The following is a 16,297-nucleotide window of genomic DNA, read 5'->3' on the forward strand; positions in this document are numbered from 1 at the left end:
GTCTCAGCCTCCCAAGGATTACAAGTGTGTGCTACCACACCTAGCTTTGGAGGAATTATCTTTTGAACCCTAACTCATGGGAGCTAAATATGTGGAGATTTTCATGTCTGAAAATGTCATTCTTTTGTATTGGCTAGTTATTGGTTGAAAATACTTTTTGAAAACAGACATCGCTGCCAGGTGTGGCATACTTGGGAGGCCGAGACAGGATTGCAGGTTCAAAGCAAGCCTCAGCAATTTCATGAGACTGTTTCAGAATAAAAAATAAAATTGGGTTGGGATGTAGCTGGAGGTAGAATGCCCCTGAGTTCAATCCCCACTACCACAAAAAGCAAACCATAAAATAGGACTAGGGATATAGCTCAGAGGTAGAAAGCCTCTGGGTTAAGTTTTTAGTACTACACAAGAAGATATTGTCTTAGCTGGTTGTGATGGATATGCCTAAAATCCCAGTGCTTGGGAGACTGAGACAGGAGTATCAGAGGTTCAAGGTCAGCCTCAGCAACTGGGGTATAGATTGGAGGTAGAATGCCCTAGGGTCCAGTACCTAGCGCGCGCGCTTACACACACACGCACGCACGCACGCACATGCACCATTGTCTTTTTGTCTCCCAGAATCTAGTGTTAATATTAAGATGATATTGAGAGTTGTTCGTTTTTGATCCTAATGTGACTTAGTTTGTTTCTCTGAACTTTTTCCTGGGGGAGGGTAATAGGGATCGAAACTAGGAATATACACCTCTAGCCCTTTTTTGGGGTGTGTGTGTGGTACTGGGGATAGAACCCAGAGGCACTGTACCTCCAGCCTATACCCCTTGTCCCTTTTTTTTTTTTTTTTTTTTTTTTTTTTAAATTTGGAAACGGTCTCACTAAGTTGCTGAGAGCCTCACTAGCTGAGGCTGGCTTTGAACCTGTGTGATCTTCCTGTCTCAGCCTCCCAAGCTTTGGGATTATAGGAGTGCGCCACCAAGCCCAGCGATTTGTACCTTTAGACAGGCAGATATTACATTTGCTCTTCATAGTCCAGGCCCATTTTTATGTAAATAGGAATACTCAAAGCTGAATGAAGCAGGAACCTGTACCAGAAACCTTCTTCTGATTGTTCTTCCATTGCTCATGAGCAGAGCTTGGTTGTTAGGTTGATTCTTGGTAAGGTTGTATTCTTTTCTAGGTTTCAGGCAAAGGTCTCCATTCCAGGGCTGTGCACTGTTGGCTTGAGGCCTCTCCTTGTGTCCCCAGTAGGTCTGTTACAAATGCAGGCGTTGTTTGTGCTCTCCTACCTTTATCATTCTGTGTGCAACTAAAGCTTCTTTATCTGCTCTGGTTTTCAGTTTCTTTTTGTTTCTGGCCCAAAGGAATGTCCCTAGCTTTTGGAAAGGGTGTTTGATATATGCAGCATTTGCAGATGTTCCTAGTGGAGTAAGTTTCAGTTTATTAAGTCTTCTCTGGAAGGTTGGATTAGATGACTTAATCTGTCTACAGATTACTTAGTATGGATTTCTGAATAGAGATACTAACCCTTTTTCCTACTTTACTTTTTGCTAGCTATTTATTATTCAGTTTATAGCCTGCAAAGCAAATGGGCTTTTTTTTTGTGTGTGGTTACTGGGGGTGGAACCCAGGGACTTTTCTATACTTTTCTATACCCAAGACCTATTTTATACTTTATTTTGGAAACAGGGTCACAGTAAGTTGCTGAGAGCCTCACTAAGTAGCTGAGGCTGGCTTCAAACCTGTGCTATCCTCCTCTCTCAGCCTCCCAAGTGCTGGGATTGATTACAGGCGTGGCTTGCAAATGGAGGACTATTTTGCAGTCACTCACCTTAAGATGATATAGTCAAAAAGCAGCTTCAGGGGCCGGGATGTAGCTCAGTGGCAAAGTGCCTGCTATGCAGGTATGGTGCTCTGGGTTCGATCTCCGGTTCCAAAAAAGACCAAAAAAAAAAAAAAAAAAAAAGAACCCCTTTTTTAAAAAAAAAAAACGGCTTCAGAGTTCTCATAGAAAGGGTAAGAATGAGAACCAGAACTCTCTAACGCCCTAATATTGTTTAATTTGCAGGTCAAGCCTTCATCTGGATTGATTTCAATGCACTTTTTTTCTTTCTCTAATAACACTTTTTTCACTCTGTCAAAACCTAGAGGAGGTTACTTTTAAAATATTGGTAGGCCAGGCGTGGTCACGCACTTGTAATTCTGGTACATGGGAGGCTGAGACAGGAAGATCTTACATTTGCAGTCCCCAGTACTGCAAAAAAAAAAAAAAAAAAAAAAAAGATAAGGAGGGAATGGTAGTACATGCGAGGCTGAGACAGGATGATTGCCAAATTTAGGGCCAGCCTGGGTAACTTAAACAAGACTCTCTCATAGGATAGAGGTGTGTCTTTTTTTTTTTTTTTTTTTTTTGTGGTACTGGGGGTGGAACCCAGAGGCTTTCTACCTCCAGGCTATACTCCCAGACCTTTTTTATATTTTGTTTGGAAACAGGGTCTCGCTAAGTTGCTGAGAGCCTCACTCAGTAGCTGAAGCTGGCTTCGAACCCGTGCGATCCTCCTTGTCTCAGCCTCCCGAGCGTGGGGATTACAAGCGTGCGCCACCATGCCTGGCTTAGAGGTGTGTTCTAATGGTAGAGTGACCCTGGGTTCAATCCCCAGTCATGCACAAGTTGTGTGCGTGCGCACGCACGCGCACACACACACACACACTCACTCTCACACCAAAAAAGAGAGAGGAAATGTTAAATTTCAACTATTAGCTGTTTAAAATTTTTGCTTTATTATTTCCTAACTTATAAAAATTGCTCTTTCAATGTGGTTATTTCTCATCCTGAATTTTATATTACTCAGTTTTAAAATTGTGGATATCAGATGCTGTGGGCACAGCCTTGTAATCTCAGTACTTGGGAGGCTGATAGAGAATTGCAGGTTCAAGGGCGGCCTCAACAATTTAGCAAGACCCTCTTTTAAATAAAAGTCTAACTAAATGACTTAGGGTGTAGCTCAGAGGTAGAATGTCCCAGGGGTCAATCCCCAACACCTACCCTTCGAAATGAAATTATGACAGCTTTGCTCAGATTTGCATGCTTAGTGAATATCCAGAACCAAACAAACAAGTTTAAAAAGTATACATTTTCTTTTTCTTTCTTTGATGGTGCTAGGAATCAAACTTGGGACCTTGCACGTATTAAGCATGTGCTCTATCACGGAGTTATATTCCCAGTCCAAATAGAAGCATTTTTACTTTAGTAAATTTTATTATAGTAAACACAAAGCCACAATTACAATTTACTTTTTTTTTCTATGTTACAGGAATAGATTTTAAGATCAAAACAGTTGAATTACAAGGAAAGAAGATCAAACTACAGATATGGTAAGTGTTGCTAATTTATTTACATTATATAATAGCAGAAAGCCAGGTTTCTTAAGGTTTGGTAGAAAAATGCTTCCTTGTTACTTACATTCTATTAGATTTCCTTTTCTAAAGTATAAGTGATTAGGTGACCTTCCAGTGAAGTAAAAAAAATTATTGCCAAGAATTGTGGAGTCCCTGAACTCTAGCTAAATGTTTAATTTTTCTATTTGCTGCATAAACTTGGGCAAGCTACATGTTCACTGTTAGACTTTTATATCTTCATGTGTAATGGAGTTAATTCTAACTATCTCAAAGAATTGTTGTAAGAAATACATGAAATGGCCGGGCAAGGTGACACAAGCGTGTGATCCCAGTACTTGGGAGGCTGAGACAGGAGGATCTCAGGTTCGCGGCCAGCCTCAGAGGTACTTGTCATGTCCTCCCCAATTTAATGAGACCCTGTCAAAATAAAGAATAGGGCTGGGGGTGTAACTTGGAAGAAGAATGCTCCTGGTTCAATCCCCAGCACCACAAAAAGAAAAGAAAAAAGAAAACAAGAGGCTTTGTTTGTTTGTTTGTTTTGTGATACTGTGGATGGAACCCAGGCTACCTTTGAGCTACATCCCCAGCCCTATTATTTTATTCTTTGTTTTGAAACGGTCTTATGGAGTTTCAAAGCGTCTCACTAAGTAGCTGAGCCTATCCACGAACCGCAATCCTCGTGTGTGTGTGTGTGTGTGTGTGTGTGTGTGTGTGTGTGTGTGTGTGTGTGTGTGTGTGTTGGTACTGACGGTGGAACCCAGGGGCTTTTCTACCTCTGGGCTATACTCCCAGACCTATTTTTTATACTTTATTTGGAAACAGGGTCTCACTAAGTTGCTGGGAGCCTTACTAAGTAGCTGAGGCTGGCTTCAAACCTCCAGTCTCAGCCTCCCAAGTGCTGAGATTACAAACGTGTGACCACGCCCTGCTTCTTAATGTGTTTTAAACTTTAGGAGGGTTTCAGGCTCTGGGTTTGATTCTCAGCAACACACACAGTAGTGTGTGTGTGTGTGTGTGTGTGTGTGTGTGTGTGTGTGTGTGTGTGTTACTGGGGATAGAACCTAGAGGCATCCTACCTCCAACCTATACCTCTTATCCCTTTGTGGTTTTTTGTTTGTTCTTTGTTTTTGTTATTGTTCTGAAATAGTCTTGCCAGGTGGCTAAAGAATCTAAGTTTCTGGATCTGGTCTTGAACTTGTAACCCTCCTGTCTCAGCCTCCCAAGTACTGGGATTATAGGCATGAGCCACTATGCCCACCCTTATCCTTCCTGCCTTCCTTTCCTTTCTTTTCTACTAAGGATTGAACCCAGGGCAAGTGCTCTATCATTTAGCTAAATCTCAACCCTTTTTTAAGATTTATTTATTTTTGGCAGTACCAAGGATTGAATCCAGGGCCTACCACTGAGCTACATTCTCAGACCCAACCTTTTAAATTTTTATTCATTATGTTTTGTTTTATTTTGAGATAGTCTTGCTAAGTTGCACTGGCTAGCCTCAAATTTGCAATCCTTCTGCCTCAGCCTGTTAAGTAGTTGGGATTAATGGAGTGCAACACCATACTCAACTTCACAGACTAAAATATTACATAGCAGCCAGATGCCTGTAATTCCAATACTTAGATATAATGTCTCCAGTACACACACAAATACACAGAGCAATATTTTTCAATAAAAATTATATATGAATATTAATCCATTAAATATACATAAGGGCATGTGTTTGAATAGACACATATATGCATATATAACAGAAATAAAAGTTCACAAAACAGTTTTTCAGATTATTTTGCTTTATAATATGTAAAACATTTGTTACTGAATTTGTTCTGTTCCTCTATTTTTTTCCTCCACAACTTTCTTTTAATATACATTTCCCCCTTATTGTCTCAGTCTTTATGTAACTTTTAGAAGTAAACATAACATTTGTTTTGTTTGTAAAAGAGGTGTCACTGGGTGTAGTGTTACATGCCTGTAATCCTAATATTTGGGAGGCTGAGACAGGAGTATCACAGGTTCAAAGCCAGCCTCAGCAATTTAGTAAGGCTCTTAGCAACTTAGTGAGCCATTGTTTCCAAATAAAATAGGGATGTTTTATTTATAAATAAAATGTGGAGGTATATTTGCTTGCAGGTAAAATGCCCCTGGTTCGAGGTAACAAAAAAAAAAAAAAGAAAGAAGGAAAAGAAGAAAAGATTTTTTTTAGTATGGCCTTCAAGAGTAGTCTGTAAAAGATTTCTGGACTGGGGATGTAGTTTAGTAGTAGACCACTTGCCTAGCATGCATGAAGCCCAGGGGTTGATTCCCAGCACTGCAAACAAATACTTCTATCTATAAACCTCAAGCATAGCATAAAAATGGTAACATTTCTAGTTTAAAGTTTAGTTTTTAGTCGCTTTTAGTAGAATCTTTCTGAGATGAGACATTTATACATGCCAGAATTTCAGGAAGAAGCCATGTAGCTCAAAGTTAAGTGATCATAGAGATATCCATAGTAATTCAAGAGTGTTTTAGCATAAAAAGCACATTACTAATAACTTTGAAATTTAAAGCTTTATCCTTACCTTTAGGTCTTTCCTTCCAATTTCAACTAAAAAGCAATGATTTTTATATTTCTCTAATTCAGATACATATATTCAGGTTCTTGTTTCAGTATGAAATGCCTGTTCTCAAATTGAATATTAATCTTAGAAACTTCAGTCTAAGATTTATCCTTTTCCCCCCTATATTTGAATGATCTTTATGTCTTTGTTTTTTTTTGTACTAGGGATCAAATCCAGGGGTATTCTGCCCACAAACTACATCCTCCTACTTTTAATCATTATTTTTTTTAATTTCTTTTGTTGTTGAAACGGGGACTTTCTTCTGAGCCCCCAAGATGAAGCAGGGGGTTTCTTGAGAAGAATCCTGGAGTTTCATCAAAGATGAAACGAAGTTTCTTGAGAAGAAACTTGGCGTTTCCTTTCCAGGTTCTTGTCTACGGTGAGCAAAGAATGACACCCGCAGACTGCAGGGAGGGGAGTAAATGGTTTATTGGAAGCAGTAGGGAATAAGGAAAGATGGCTGAACACCCCAAAGGGGCTGGGAGTAGCCCAAGCTGAATGCCTTCAGTTATAAGCTGCTTTCTCCCAGAGTCCACACGATCTGCCAGAAAGGAATAGGGAAGTGGCTGAACACCTCTAGGGCTGTCGGGACTCTGGTATCCAGTAGCTGCCTTCAGGTCACTACCCGAGTGTTGCCCGAGCCAAGTGCCGTCAGTTGCAAACTACTTTCTCCCAGGGTCCACACGATCTGCCAAAAAAGAGGTTTAGGTCACCCCTAGGGGCCCTGGTCGGCCTTGATGTCCAGCAGAGGCCTTCAGGTCACTACCCGAGAGTAGCCCGAGCCATGTGCCCTCAATTGCACTCTGCCTTCTCTCAAGGCTAACAAGACCTGTGAGAGAGAGAGAAAAAAACTCCCCAAAGGGGAGGGGGTCCCCGAGAGGGGAAAAAAACCCAATTGGTGGCTGTGCTAGGGGTTTTGCCAGATGTCTGCGTGTCCTCTGTTTGGTGTGGTGAGTTTGGGATCCTGGGAATTCTGGGAAGCAGCTCTCAGAATTTGCATAGGATATTTGCAAGTCCTTTGAAGAGTCTCCTTTCAGAAGTGTCAGACTTGCTCCTGCTCCTGGATTTGTTGATTAGTAAACCGATGGCTTTGTGAAGCTTTGGTCCTTATCTCTGAACCTTGGAATAGCTGATCTCAAAAGCCTTGGAAGTTAGTATTCCTTGCCCCTCAGGAAATTGTTTTTTCTACCGAGGCCTTTTCCCTGTCTATTTCCTATCTCCTCATTTTGATACAGGAGATTGAACCCAGAGGCATTCTGCCTCAGAGCTAACTCCCAGCCCTATTTTATTTCTTTGAATCAGGGTCTCAACAAGTTGTGGAGGGCCTAAGTTGCTGAGGTTGGCCTCGAACCTTCCATCTTTCTCAGCTTCCCAAGTACTAGAACTGCAGGCGTGTACCACCACACCTGGCTGAGGGTGGCTTTTAAAATCCCAGCTTCACTGAAAATTTCTACCATTTTTTTTTTAAGTGGTACTGGGGATGGAACCCTTCTACCTCAGAGCTACACTCCCAGACCTATTTTATATTTTATTTGGAAACAGGGTCTTTTAAACCAGCAAGGCTGGTTTCGAACCTGTGGGATCCTCCTGTCTCAGCCTCCCAAGCGCAGGGATTACAAGTGTGCGCCACCATGCCCGGCCCACAGTATATTTGTTACCTGTATTTTCCTTATAGTAGTGATCCTGCCAAAAAAAAATTTTTTTTTTTTTTTTCTGTACTGTGGATGGAACCCAGGGGCATTCTATCTCCAAGCTAAACCCCTAGCCCTATTTTTTATTCTTTATTTTGAAACAGGGTCTTACTGAGTTGCAAAGGGCCTCATTAAGTAGTTGAGGCTCCAAGGACCTCTTTGTTTTGATTTTGAATGGACTGTCTTGCCACTATCAACATCTGTATCTTGTACCAGCAGCAAATTCGATATCAAGATAGTCATCTGAAACTATTGAAACGGGTTTCTTGCGTTTCTTGTCTACGGTGTGCGAAGAATGACACCCGCAGACCTCAGGAAGGGGAGTAAAAGATTTATTGGAAGCAGCAGGGAATGGGGCAAGGGTGGCTGAACACCCCCAAAGGGGCTGGAACTCTGGGTCCAGCAGCTGCCTTCAGGACAATACTTGAGAGTAGCCCAAGTCGAATTGCCTTCAGGAGCAGGCTGCTTTCTTCTTGCAAGTCCGTTTTGGTTAGGGTGACTTTTGGGATTCCAAGGAGAATTTGCATAGGGCATTTGCAAGTCCTTTGAAGGGTCTCCTTTCAGGAATGCCAGACTTGCTAGGTGGGTTTGTTGATTAGGAAACTCAGGATGGCTTTGTGAAGCTCTGGCCTTCTTATCTCTGAGCCTTTGGAGTTTCAGGCATTTGTCACCCCTCAGGAGACTCAGGAAATTAACTTTTTTCTACCAAGGCCTTTTCCCTATCTGCCTATTTCCTTTCTACCTCCTCACTATCAGTTTGGTTTTGTATCCTCAACTGTGTACCTGTGTAGTGTGCCAGATGCTTGCTATTCATCTTATGCCTTTACTCCACATCCAGTCGATTATGAAGCACTGTCGATTCTCTACAAAGTATGTCAGAATCCATGTACAGTTTTTTTTCATTTGCAGTGTTAACCTCCTGACCATACCACCATTACCTGTTCTTTGAACTCTTGGCTCTTAGTTTCCTAATAGGTCCTTACTTCCCCATTTGCCTTCTTCTAGTACTTTTCTCACATAACAACCACAGTAACCTTTTTCAAATATAAATCTGAACACAGTTCTCATTCTTTCATCTATTTATAGCCTCTTAGACTTTACATTGCATTGGAAATGAAAGTCCAAAGTCTGAATCCAAGTTTCTTACCATAGTTTACACGGAGGGCCCCTGCCCACGATTCTTATCTCATTCTTATCTCATCTCGTTTGCTTTTCACTCTCCCTTGTGTATAGCTTCCAGGTCTAACTGGTTGTCTTTTGACTCCGTAAACACACTACCCCCCATTCATAGGATCCTGTATATGCTCTGGGAACCCCCCTAACCCTCAGACTACCCTCTCCCCGGTTTATAGACTGAGCCCTCCTGGGCACCGCTCCACTTCAGAAGCTCCACGTGGCCCTGTCCTCTTGGACTTACCTTTTCCACCTTTGCTCCAGCCACTGTAGCCCTTCTTTGTTCCTTTAGATATGTCGAGCAGGGTCCCGTTTTCGGGGCTTTTGTACTTTTACTGTTCTTTCCACTTGGAATGCTTCTCATTACCTCATTGCCTTGCTGCCTTCTCTTACCCAGATCTCAGTTTGGTGTTATCTTTCGAGAGGCTTTGTGTGATGACTAGCTCAGGAAACCCAGTCCTTCCAGGCACTATCACATTTAGCCTAGTTTATCTTTCTCATGGTAGTTTTCAGTATCTGGACGACTGGTTGGTTTCTGTTCATACTTTACTTCTATAGAGAGTATCTCCTAGACAGTCTATCTAAATTACTTCCTCCCTCCTCCTTACCTCATTCACCAGCACTTCTCCCTATTTACCTCGCTAGCATCTATCACAATTTGTGATTATATATTATGTTTTCCTGTCCTGATGTTGTAAGCGGAGGGAGCAGACTTTTTACTTTTCGGGGGGAAAATATATATATATATTTTTTGGATGAAGATAAGCATAATTTAAACTCAAGGTATTTGAGAATAGAGAAATTGTGGTTCTTTGAGGAAATCCACATCTTACTAAAATTATACCTAGTCAAGTAAGGTGGTCCATGCCTGTCATCTCAGTTCTTGGGAGGCTGAGGCAGGAGAATCGCAGGTTCTAGGCCAGCCTCAGCCCTATTTCAGAATCCCCCTCTCCAGGTTAATTCCTCAGCACAAAAAAGGTGGGTGGGGGGCTGGGGGGTTAGCTCAGAGGTAGAATGCCCGTGAGTTTACCTTCAGTTTAAAAAATTATGATAGTAGTACTCAACACATTAAATTTGACACTCTTAACTTATAGAGTAAGGGAAAACTTCATTATGTTACCACATCACAGAGTTGTGAAATTTGGGGTCCTTGTTTGTAGACCAGATTGATTTTTGCCTTTGACATGTTGTATGTCAGTTCGCGGCCTAAAAATAGCTGTCCTGAGAGCGCCAGAGGACACAGCTTTTCTGGCCCCACGTGTGGGACTAACAACTAAGAAAATGAGTGGTTCTTATTCCTAGGAACATAGTATTCCTTTTATAATGTGTTTTTGGAAGAAAATAGTATTTCACATTTTCTCTGCTGTGTATTTATGTAAGAAAAATTCTTTTGTCATTAGCTTTTAATTTCAGAAACCGGATCTTACTAAGTAGGTTAAAAAGAAACACATTTCAGTAGCTGAGGAAAACTGAATGGTTTTGAAAACAGGCTTAGAAACCTGTATTATTGTCACATGAAAGGAACTGGGAACACGTAAAATGTTTCATTGCTCTTTAGATATTTAACACCTGCCGTTGCTCTCTGGGTTGGACATACTCTATTGGATTAGACTTGGGCACATGTGTGTATGCCAACCTAAAAATAATTTACCAATGAACAAGCAGCTCTGGCTATTTTTAGCCCTGAGTAAAGAGTTACCAGTTAGCCAAGAGGTAAAGACTGTTTTGAAGTAAATTGTTGATTTGCCTTAACAATCAGTATGAACTGGTATATTGAGACTCTAGACTGAACTAGGGAAAAGGAAAACTTGAGATAAAGGAGCCGAGGTTATTTTATGGGGCAAATACAGCTATGTTGAAAAGTATAAATGTGAGCCAGGCGTGGTGGCTCACGCTTGTAATCCCCGCGCTTGGGAGGCGGAGACAGGAGGATCATGCAGGTTCGAAGCCAGCCTTGCTAGCTTAAGAGACACTGTTTCCAAATAAAAATATATTTAAAAAAAAAAAATAGGTCTGGGAGTGTAGCCTTGAGGTAGAAGGGCTTCCAGGAACCCCAATACCACCACCAAGAAAACAAAACAAAACAAAACAAAAAAACCAACCATTTTCATTACAGGGAGACTTTTGAGGAAGGGTGCTGGGGATGGAACCCAGGGAAACACTACCTCCTCCAGACATGACCCCAGCCTTGTGGGGGGCTACTGAGGATTGAACCCAGGGGCATTCTACTTCCAGAGTTAGATTCCTAACCCTATTTTATATTATTTTGAAACAGGGTCTCACTAGATTGATGAGTCTCACTACTTGCTAAGGCTGTCCTCAAACCTGTAATTCTCTCTCCCAACCTCCCAGCTATTGTGATTACAGAAATATGCGCCACGCACAGCTCATTTTTATTATTTTATTTTATTTTTTTGTGGTACTGGGGGTGGAACCCAGGGGCTTTTCTACCTCTGGGCTATACTCCCGGACCTATTTTTTTTTTAAATATATGTATATTTTATTTAGAAACAGGGTCTCATTAAGTTGCCGAGAGCCTCACTAAGTAGCTGAGGCTGGCTTCGACCTGTGCGATCTCCTATCTCAGCCTTCCAAGTACTGGGATTACAAGCGTGTGCCACCACGCCCAGCTTATTTTTTATTTTTGAAACAAGGTCTTCTTTAGTTGCTAAGGTTTTCTCTAAATTGCTGAGTCTGGCCTCAAACCCACCATTCTCCTGTCTCAGCCTTCCAAGTACTCAGATTACAGGCTTACACCACCTTGTTGGGTTCAGACCTTTGTTTTATTTTTTAAATTTTTGAAACTGGAGATTGGACCCAGAGGCATTCTGCCTTGGAGCTATACCACTTGCCCTTTTTATTTTGAAACAGGGTCTTGTTGAGTTGCTGAGGGTCTTGCTAAATTGCTGAGGCTGGCCTTGAACCTGTGATCCTCCTGTCTTAGCCTCCCAGATACGGGAATTACAAATGTGTAACACCACTCCTGGCTTCAAACCTTTTAATTAATTAATTAATTAATTATTTTTCTTGGTGGAACTGGGGATTGAACCCAGGGGCATTCTGCCTCCAAGCTACACTCCCAGGGTTTCACTGAGTTGCAGAGGGCTTCACTTAAGTAGCTGAGGCTTTTGATGAACAGAGAGTCTCCTGTCTTAGCCTCCCAAGTAAGTAAGTAAGTGGTGTGCCATCATGCCTGGCTAAGATCTTTATTTCTTAATGAAGCATTTATAATTATATACCTGATTTGAGGTACTTTGTTTCCAAATAAAAAATAAAATAGGTCTGGGGATATATCTTGGAAGTACACACATACACACGATTAGTACTAAAACATGATTGCTGATGAGAATTAGCTATAAAAAGGAAGAAATGAGAGCATAAACTGGGCATGGTGCCTGTAATCCCAGTATTTGAGAAGCTGACAGGAAGATCTCAGGTTCCAAACCAGCCTCAGAAACTTAGTGAAACCTTATGGTTTGCACTTGTAGTCCCAGCACTTGGGTGGCTGAAATAGGAGGATCATAGGTTTGTGGCCAGCCTCAGCTACTTAAGTGAGGCTCTCTACAACTTAGACCCCTTTTCAGAATAAAGAACAAAAGGCAGGGCTGGGAGTATAGTTCAGATGTAGAATGCACCTGGATTTAATCTCCAGAACCAAAAACAATGAAATAGGGCCGGGGATGTAGCTCTGATGTAGAACTCCCTTGTTTTTGTTTTTTAAAGCAAAGGGCTTCAGCTGGGCATGGTGGTACACACTTGTGCATTTGGGAGGTCGAGACAGAAGGATCCAAGTTCAGGGACAGCTTCAGCTATTTATTGAGGGCCTTTGCAAATCAGTGAGACCCTGTTTCAAAATAAAGAGTAAAAATAGGGCGGGAGGTGTAGCTCAGAGGCAGAATGCCCCTGGGTTTCATCTGCAGTACCACAAAAAAAAAAAAAAAAAAAAAAGAAAGAAAGAAAAAGAAGGAAGGAAAAAAAGAAAAGAAAAAAAAAGGGCCTCATAAGTAGCTGAGGCTGTCAGCAAACCACTATCCTCCTGTCTCAGGCTCCCAAATGCTGGGATTACAAGCGTACACCACCATGCCCTGCTAACTCCTTTGAGTTTAATCCCCAGTACAAGAAAGAGAGGGAGATAAGGCAGAAGGGAGGGAGGGAATATAAATGAGAGTATGATTATTGGACTATATATTAAACTTTAGCCCGAATTAATTTTATAATAATGAAAAATACTGTAATACTGGGATTATAGATGTGTGCCACCACACCCAGCCTCCTTTAACATTTTTGTTTTGTTTTGAGGTATACCCCCAGCCCTCTGTTTTTATTCTTTATTTTGAAACAGGGTCTCACTGAGTTGCAAAGGACCTCACAAGGTAGCTGAGGCTGATCGCAAACTAGGTTACTCCTGTTTCAGCCTCCTAAATGCTGGGTTTACAAGTGTGCGCCACCAAAGCCTGGCTAACATCTTTTAAATGATTCTAAATGTAGCACTGTCCCCAAATGTCCTAAAAATTCCATATGCTTTTGTGTTGCATTATAAAATTACTGAAGTGAAATTCTAAGAGTTTTTATGATGCTTGCTGGTGTTTAGTAGTAACTTCCAAGAGTTTTATGTGTCAATTGCTACTGTTTTCCAGATTTCCTATATGGAAATAGGTCATTGATTTTCTTCAACTAAACGTGTGTGCATGTGTTTATGAAAGATGTTAATTTTTAGCCGGGTGTTGTGGAGCTCACTTGTAATCCCAGTGCTTGGGAGCCAGCCTCAGCAACTTAGTGAGATCCTTTTTCCAAAAAAAAAATAATAAAGTAGGTTTGGGATGTGTAGCCTGGAGATAGAAGGGCCCTGGGTTCTATTCCTAGTACACACATACACTCACCCCCAAAAAAGAAGAAGAGCTGGGCGTGGTGACTCACCCTTGTAATTCCAGAATTTGGGAGGCAGAGACCGGAGGATTGCTGTTCCTGAACAGCCTCAGCTACTTAGCGAGGCCCTTTGCAACTCAGTGAGACCCTGTTTCAAAAATAAAAAAGACTAAAAACTAGGGCTGAGGGTGTAGCTCGGTGCTGTAATGCCCCTGGGTTCTATCCCTGGGGCCGCAAAAAAAAAAAAAAAAAAAAAAAAGGAAAAAAAAGAAAAAGCATAATTGTTTGCTAGTTGTGAGTTCAGTGAAGCCAGGTATGATGATGCACCACTTGTAATTTCAGTATTTGGGAGGCTGAGATGGGAGGATTGCAGGTTTTAAGCCAATCTCAGCAACTCAGTGAAACAAAAAGGGCTGGAGGGTATAGCTCAGAGGTAAAATGTCCCTGGGTTCAACCCCAGCACCACAAAAACAAAGAGTTAAATGAGTAGTTGTTCTATTTTCATTTGTTTTGTTTAGAGATAGGATCTTCCTATATTGCCCAGGCTGGTCTCAAAGTCTTGGGCTCAAGTGATCATCCTGCTTCAGCCTACAAAGTCACTGGGGTGGCGTGCACATGTCCACTGGGCCCAGCTAGATAGTGGCGTTTAAACCATTTTGTCAAATTGTTGTACTGTTTTGTCCTTTATCTGGAATGTAGTAATATAAAAATGCTTAATACAATTATTGGCTGTTTATTTCAGGGATACAGCAGGCCAGGAACGATTTCACACCATCACAACTTCCTACTACAGAGGAGCAATGGGTATCATGCTAGTTTACGACATCACCAATGGTAAAAGTTTTGAAAACATCAGCAAATGGCTTAGAAACATAGATGAGGTAAGACCTAGAAAATATATAAACCCTTTCTTCTTAAACTCGGGCAGCATATCTAAAAACCCCATCCAAGGCAATAACTAATTACCCAGAAAATTGATATGGCGTTGTTGTTGTTGTTGTTGTTGTTGTTGTTGTTGTTAGTGGGGGGGTACTGGGGATGAAACCCAGAGGCATTCTACCTCTGAAATACATTCTCAACCCAATTTTTTATCTTTTATTTTGAAACAGGGTCTCGCTGAGTTTCAAAGGACCTCACTAGTGGCTGAGGCTTTCCACAAACTGCGATCCTCTTGTCTCAGCCTCCCAAATGCTGGGATTACAAGTGTGAGCCACCATGCCCACTTGTATGGCCATATTATAAGATGTTCCCAAATAGAAATTTACCAACGATATTTACAATGCCGTTCTCTCATTCTTTCTCAATTTTATTTTTTGGGGGGCGGGGGGTCTGTGCTAAGTATGGAGCCCAGGGTCTCTCTGCCACTGAGCAAAATCCCCAACCTTTTTAAATTTTAAGACAGGATCTCACTAAATTGCTCAATCTGCCCCTGAACCTGAAGTCCTTCTGCCTCAGCCTCTTAAATAGCTGCGATTACAGGCATGTGACACTGTACGCAGCTCACTGAATTTTTATTGAATGACTAAAATTTTCCTTAGTAGTTTTAAGTTATTTCTAAGTTGCAGAAATGTCATATTGCTTCAAGACATTTTGAAATGCATGGAGTAAGTGGGCATGGTGGTGTATGCTTGTAATTCTAGTCCTTAGGAGGCTGAGACAGGAGGATCGCAGGTTCATAACCAGCCCCAGCAATGTAGTGAGGCTCTCAGCAGCCTAGTGAGACCCTGTTTGCAAATAAAAAATAAAATAGGGCTGGGAGTGTAGCCTGGAGGTAGAATCTCCAATACTCCCCATACCCCCAAAAAAACACAAACATGGAATAAAAAATCTAATACGGAAAAAAATCTGACCAAGAATGTTATACCATGTCACTACGTATGAAGGTAGCAGTTTCTATAAGGTATCGTTGAATAGAAAAGCATCTTTTACTCTGCTGTAGCTTAGGTGACTTTGTGTTGGAAATATTTTAATTGCTGCTTCCTTATTGCTTTGATTACAATGTATGTTTAAAAAAATCTAATGGGTTATCTTTTTTTTTTTTTTTTTTTTTTTTGGGTCTGGGATGGAACCCGGGGGGAATTCTACCTCCGAACTATGCCCCTGGCCCTATTTTTTATTCTTTATTTTGAAACAGGGTCTCGCTAAGTTCTGAAGGGCCTCGAGTAGCTGAGTCTGTCCGCGAATCATGATCCTCTGGTCTCAGCCTCCTGAATGTGTGCGCCACCACACCTGGCTACTAATGGGTTATCTTATTGGTGTTTGCATATCAAAACATCTCATGTTTAGGAAACATAGCTTCTAAATGCTTTTTATGGTTAGTTATTGCAGGTAATAGCCCTCAAAGTTACATGGAACCTCTGATTTATTCAATGAGGGACAGTGGCCTCTTTCTAACTAATGATTCTCATTTGGGTAATTTTACCTTCAAGAAAACATTTAGTATTCTAAACATGTCTCTTTATGGATATGTCAGTTTGTCTTTGTGGTTTTGCTTGATGTGGTTGTAAATACAAGTTCATTCCATCAGGATGAAAAAGATTAATCAGCATATTAGCATAGGGAAACGTGTGTGAGAAT

General features: G+C 41.3%; 1 protein-coding gene across 1 annotated transcript in view; it reads left to right on the forward strand.

Moving 5' to 3' along the window:
* RAB10 (RAB10, member RAS oncogene family) overlaps positions 1-16,297 on the forward strand; it is a gene marked incomplete at both ends in the record, with an annotated part of 59,849 nt that overhangs the window by 31,807 nt on the left and 11,745 nt on the right. Inside the window, 2 exons of the mRNA XM_080711920.1 lie at positions 3,306-3,366; positions 14,463-14,601. Of these exons, the coding sequence (XP_080568046.1) occupies positions 3,306-3,366; positions 14,463-14,601 (200 nt within the window). The remainder of the gene's footprint in view (positions 1-3,305; positions 3,367-14,462; positions 14,602-16,297) is intronic.

The sequence above is a fragment of the Muscardinus avellanarius genome (genome assembly GCF_963383645.1).
Source record: "Muscardinus avellanarius genome assembly, chromosome: 15".
In the NCBI taxonomy this organism is placed as follows: Eukaryota; Metazoa; Chordata; class Mammalia; order Rodentia; family Gliridae; genus Muscardinus; species Muscardinus avellanarius.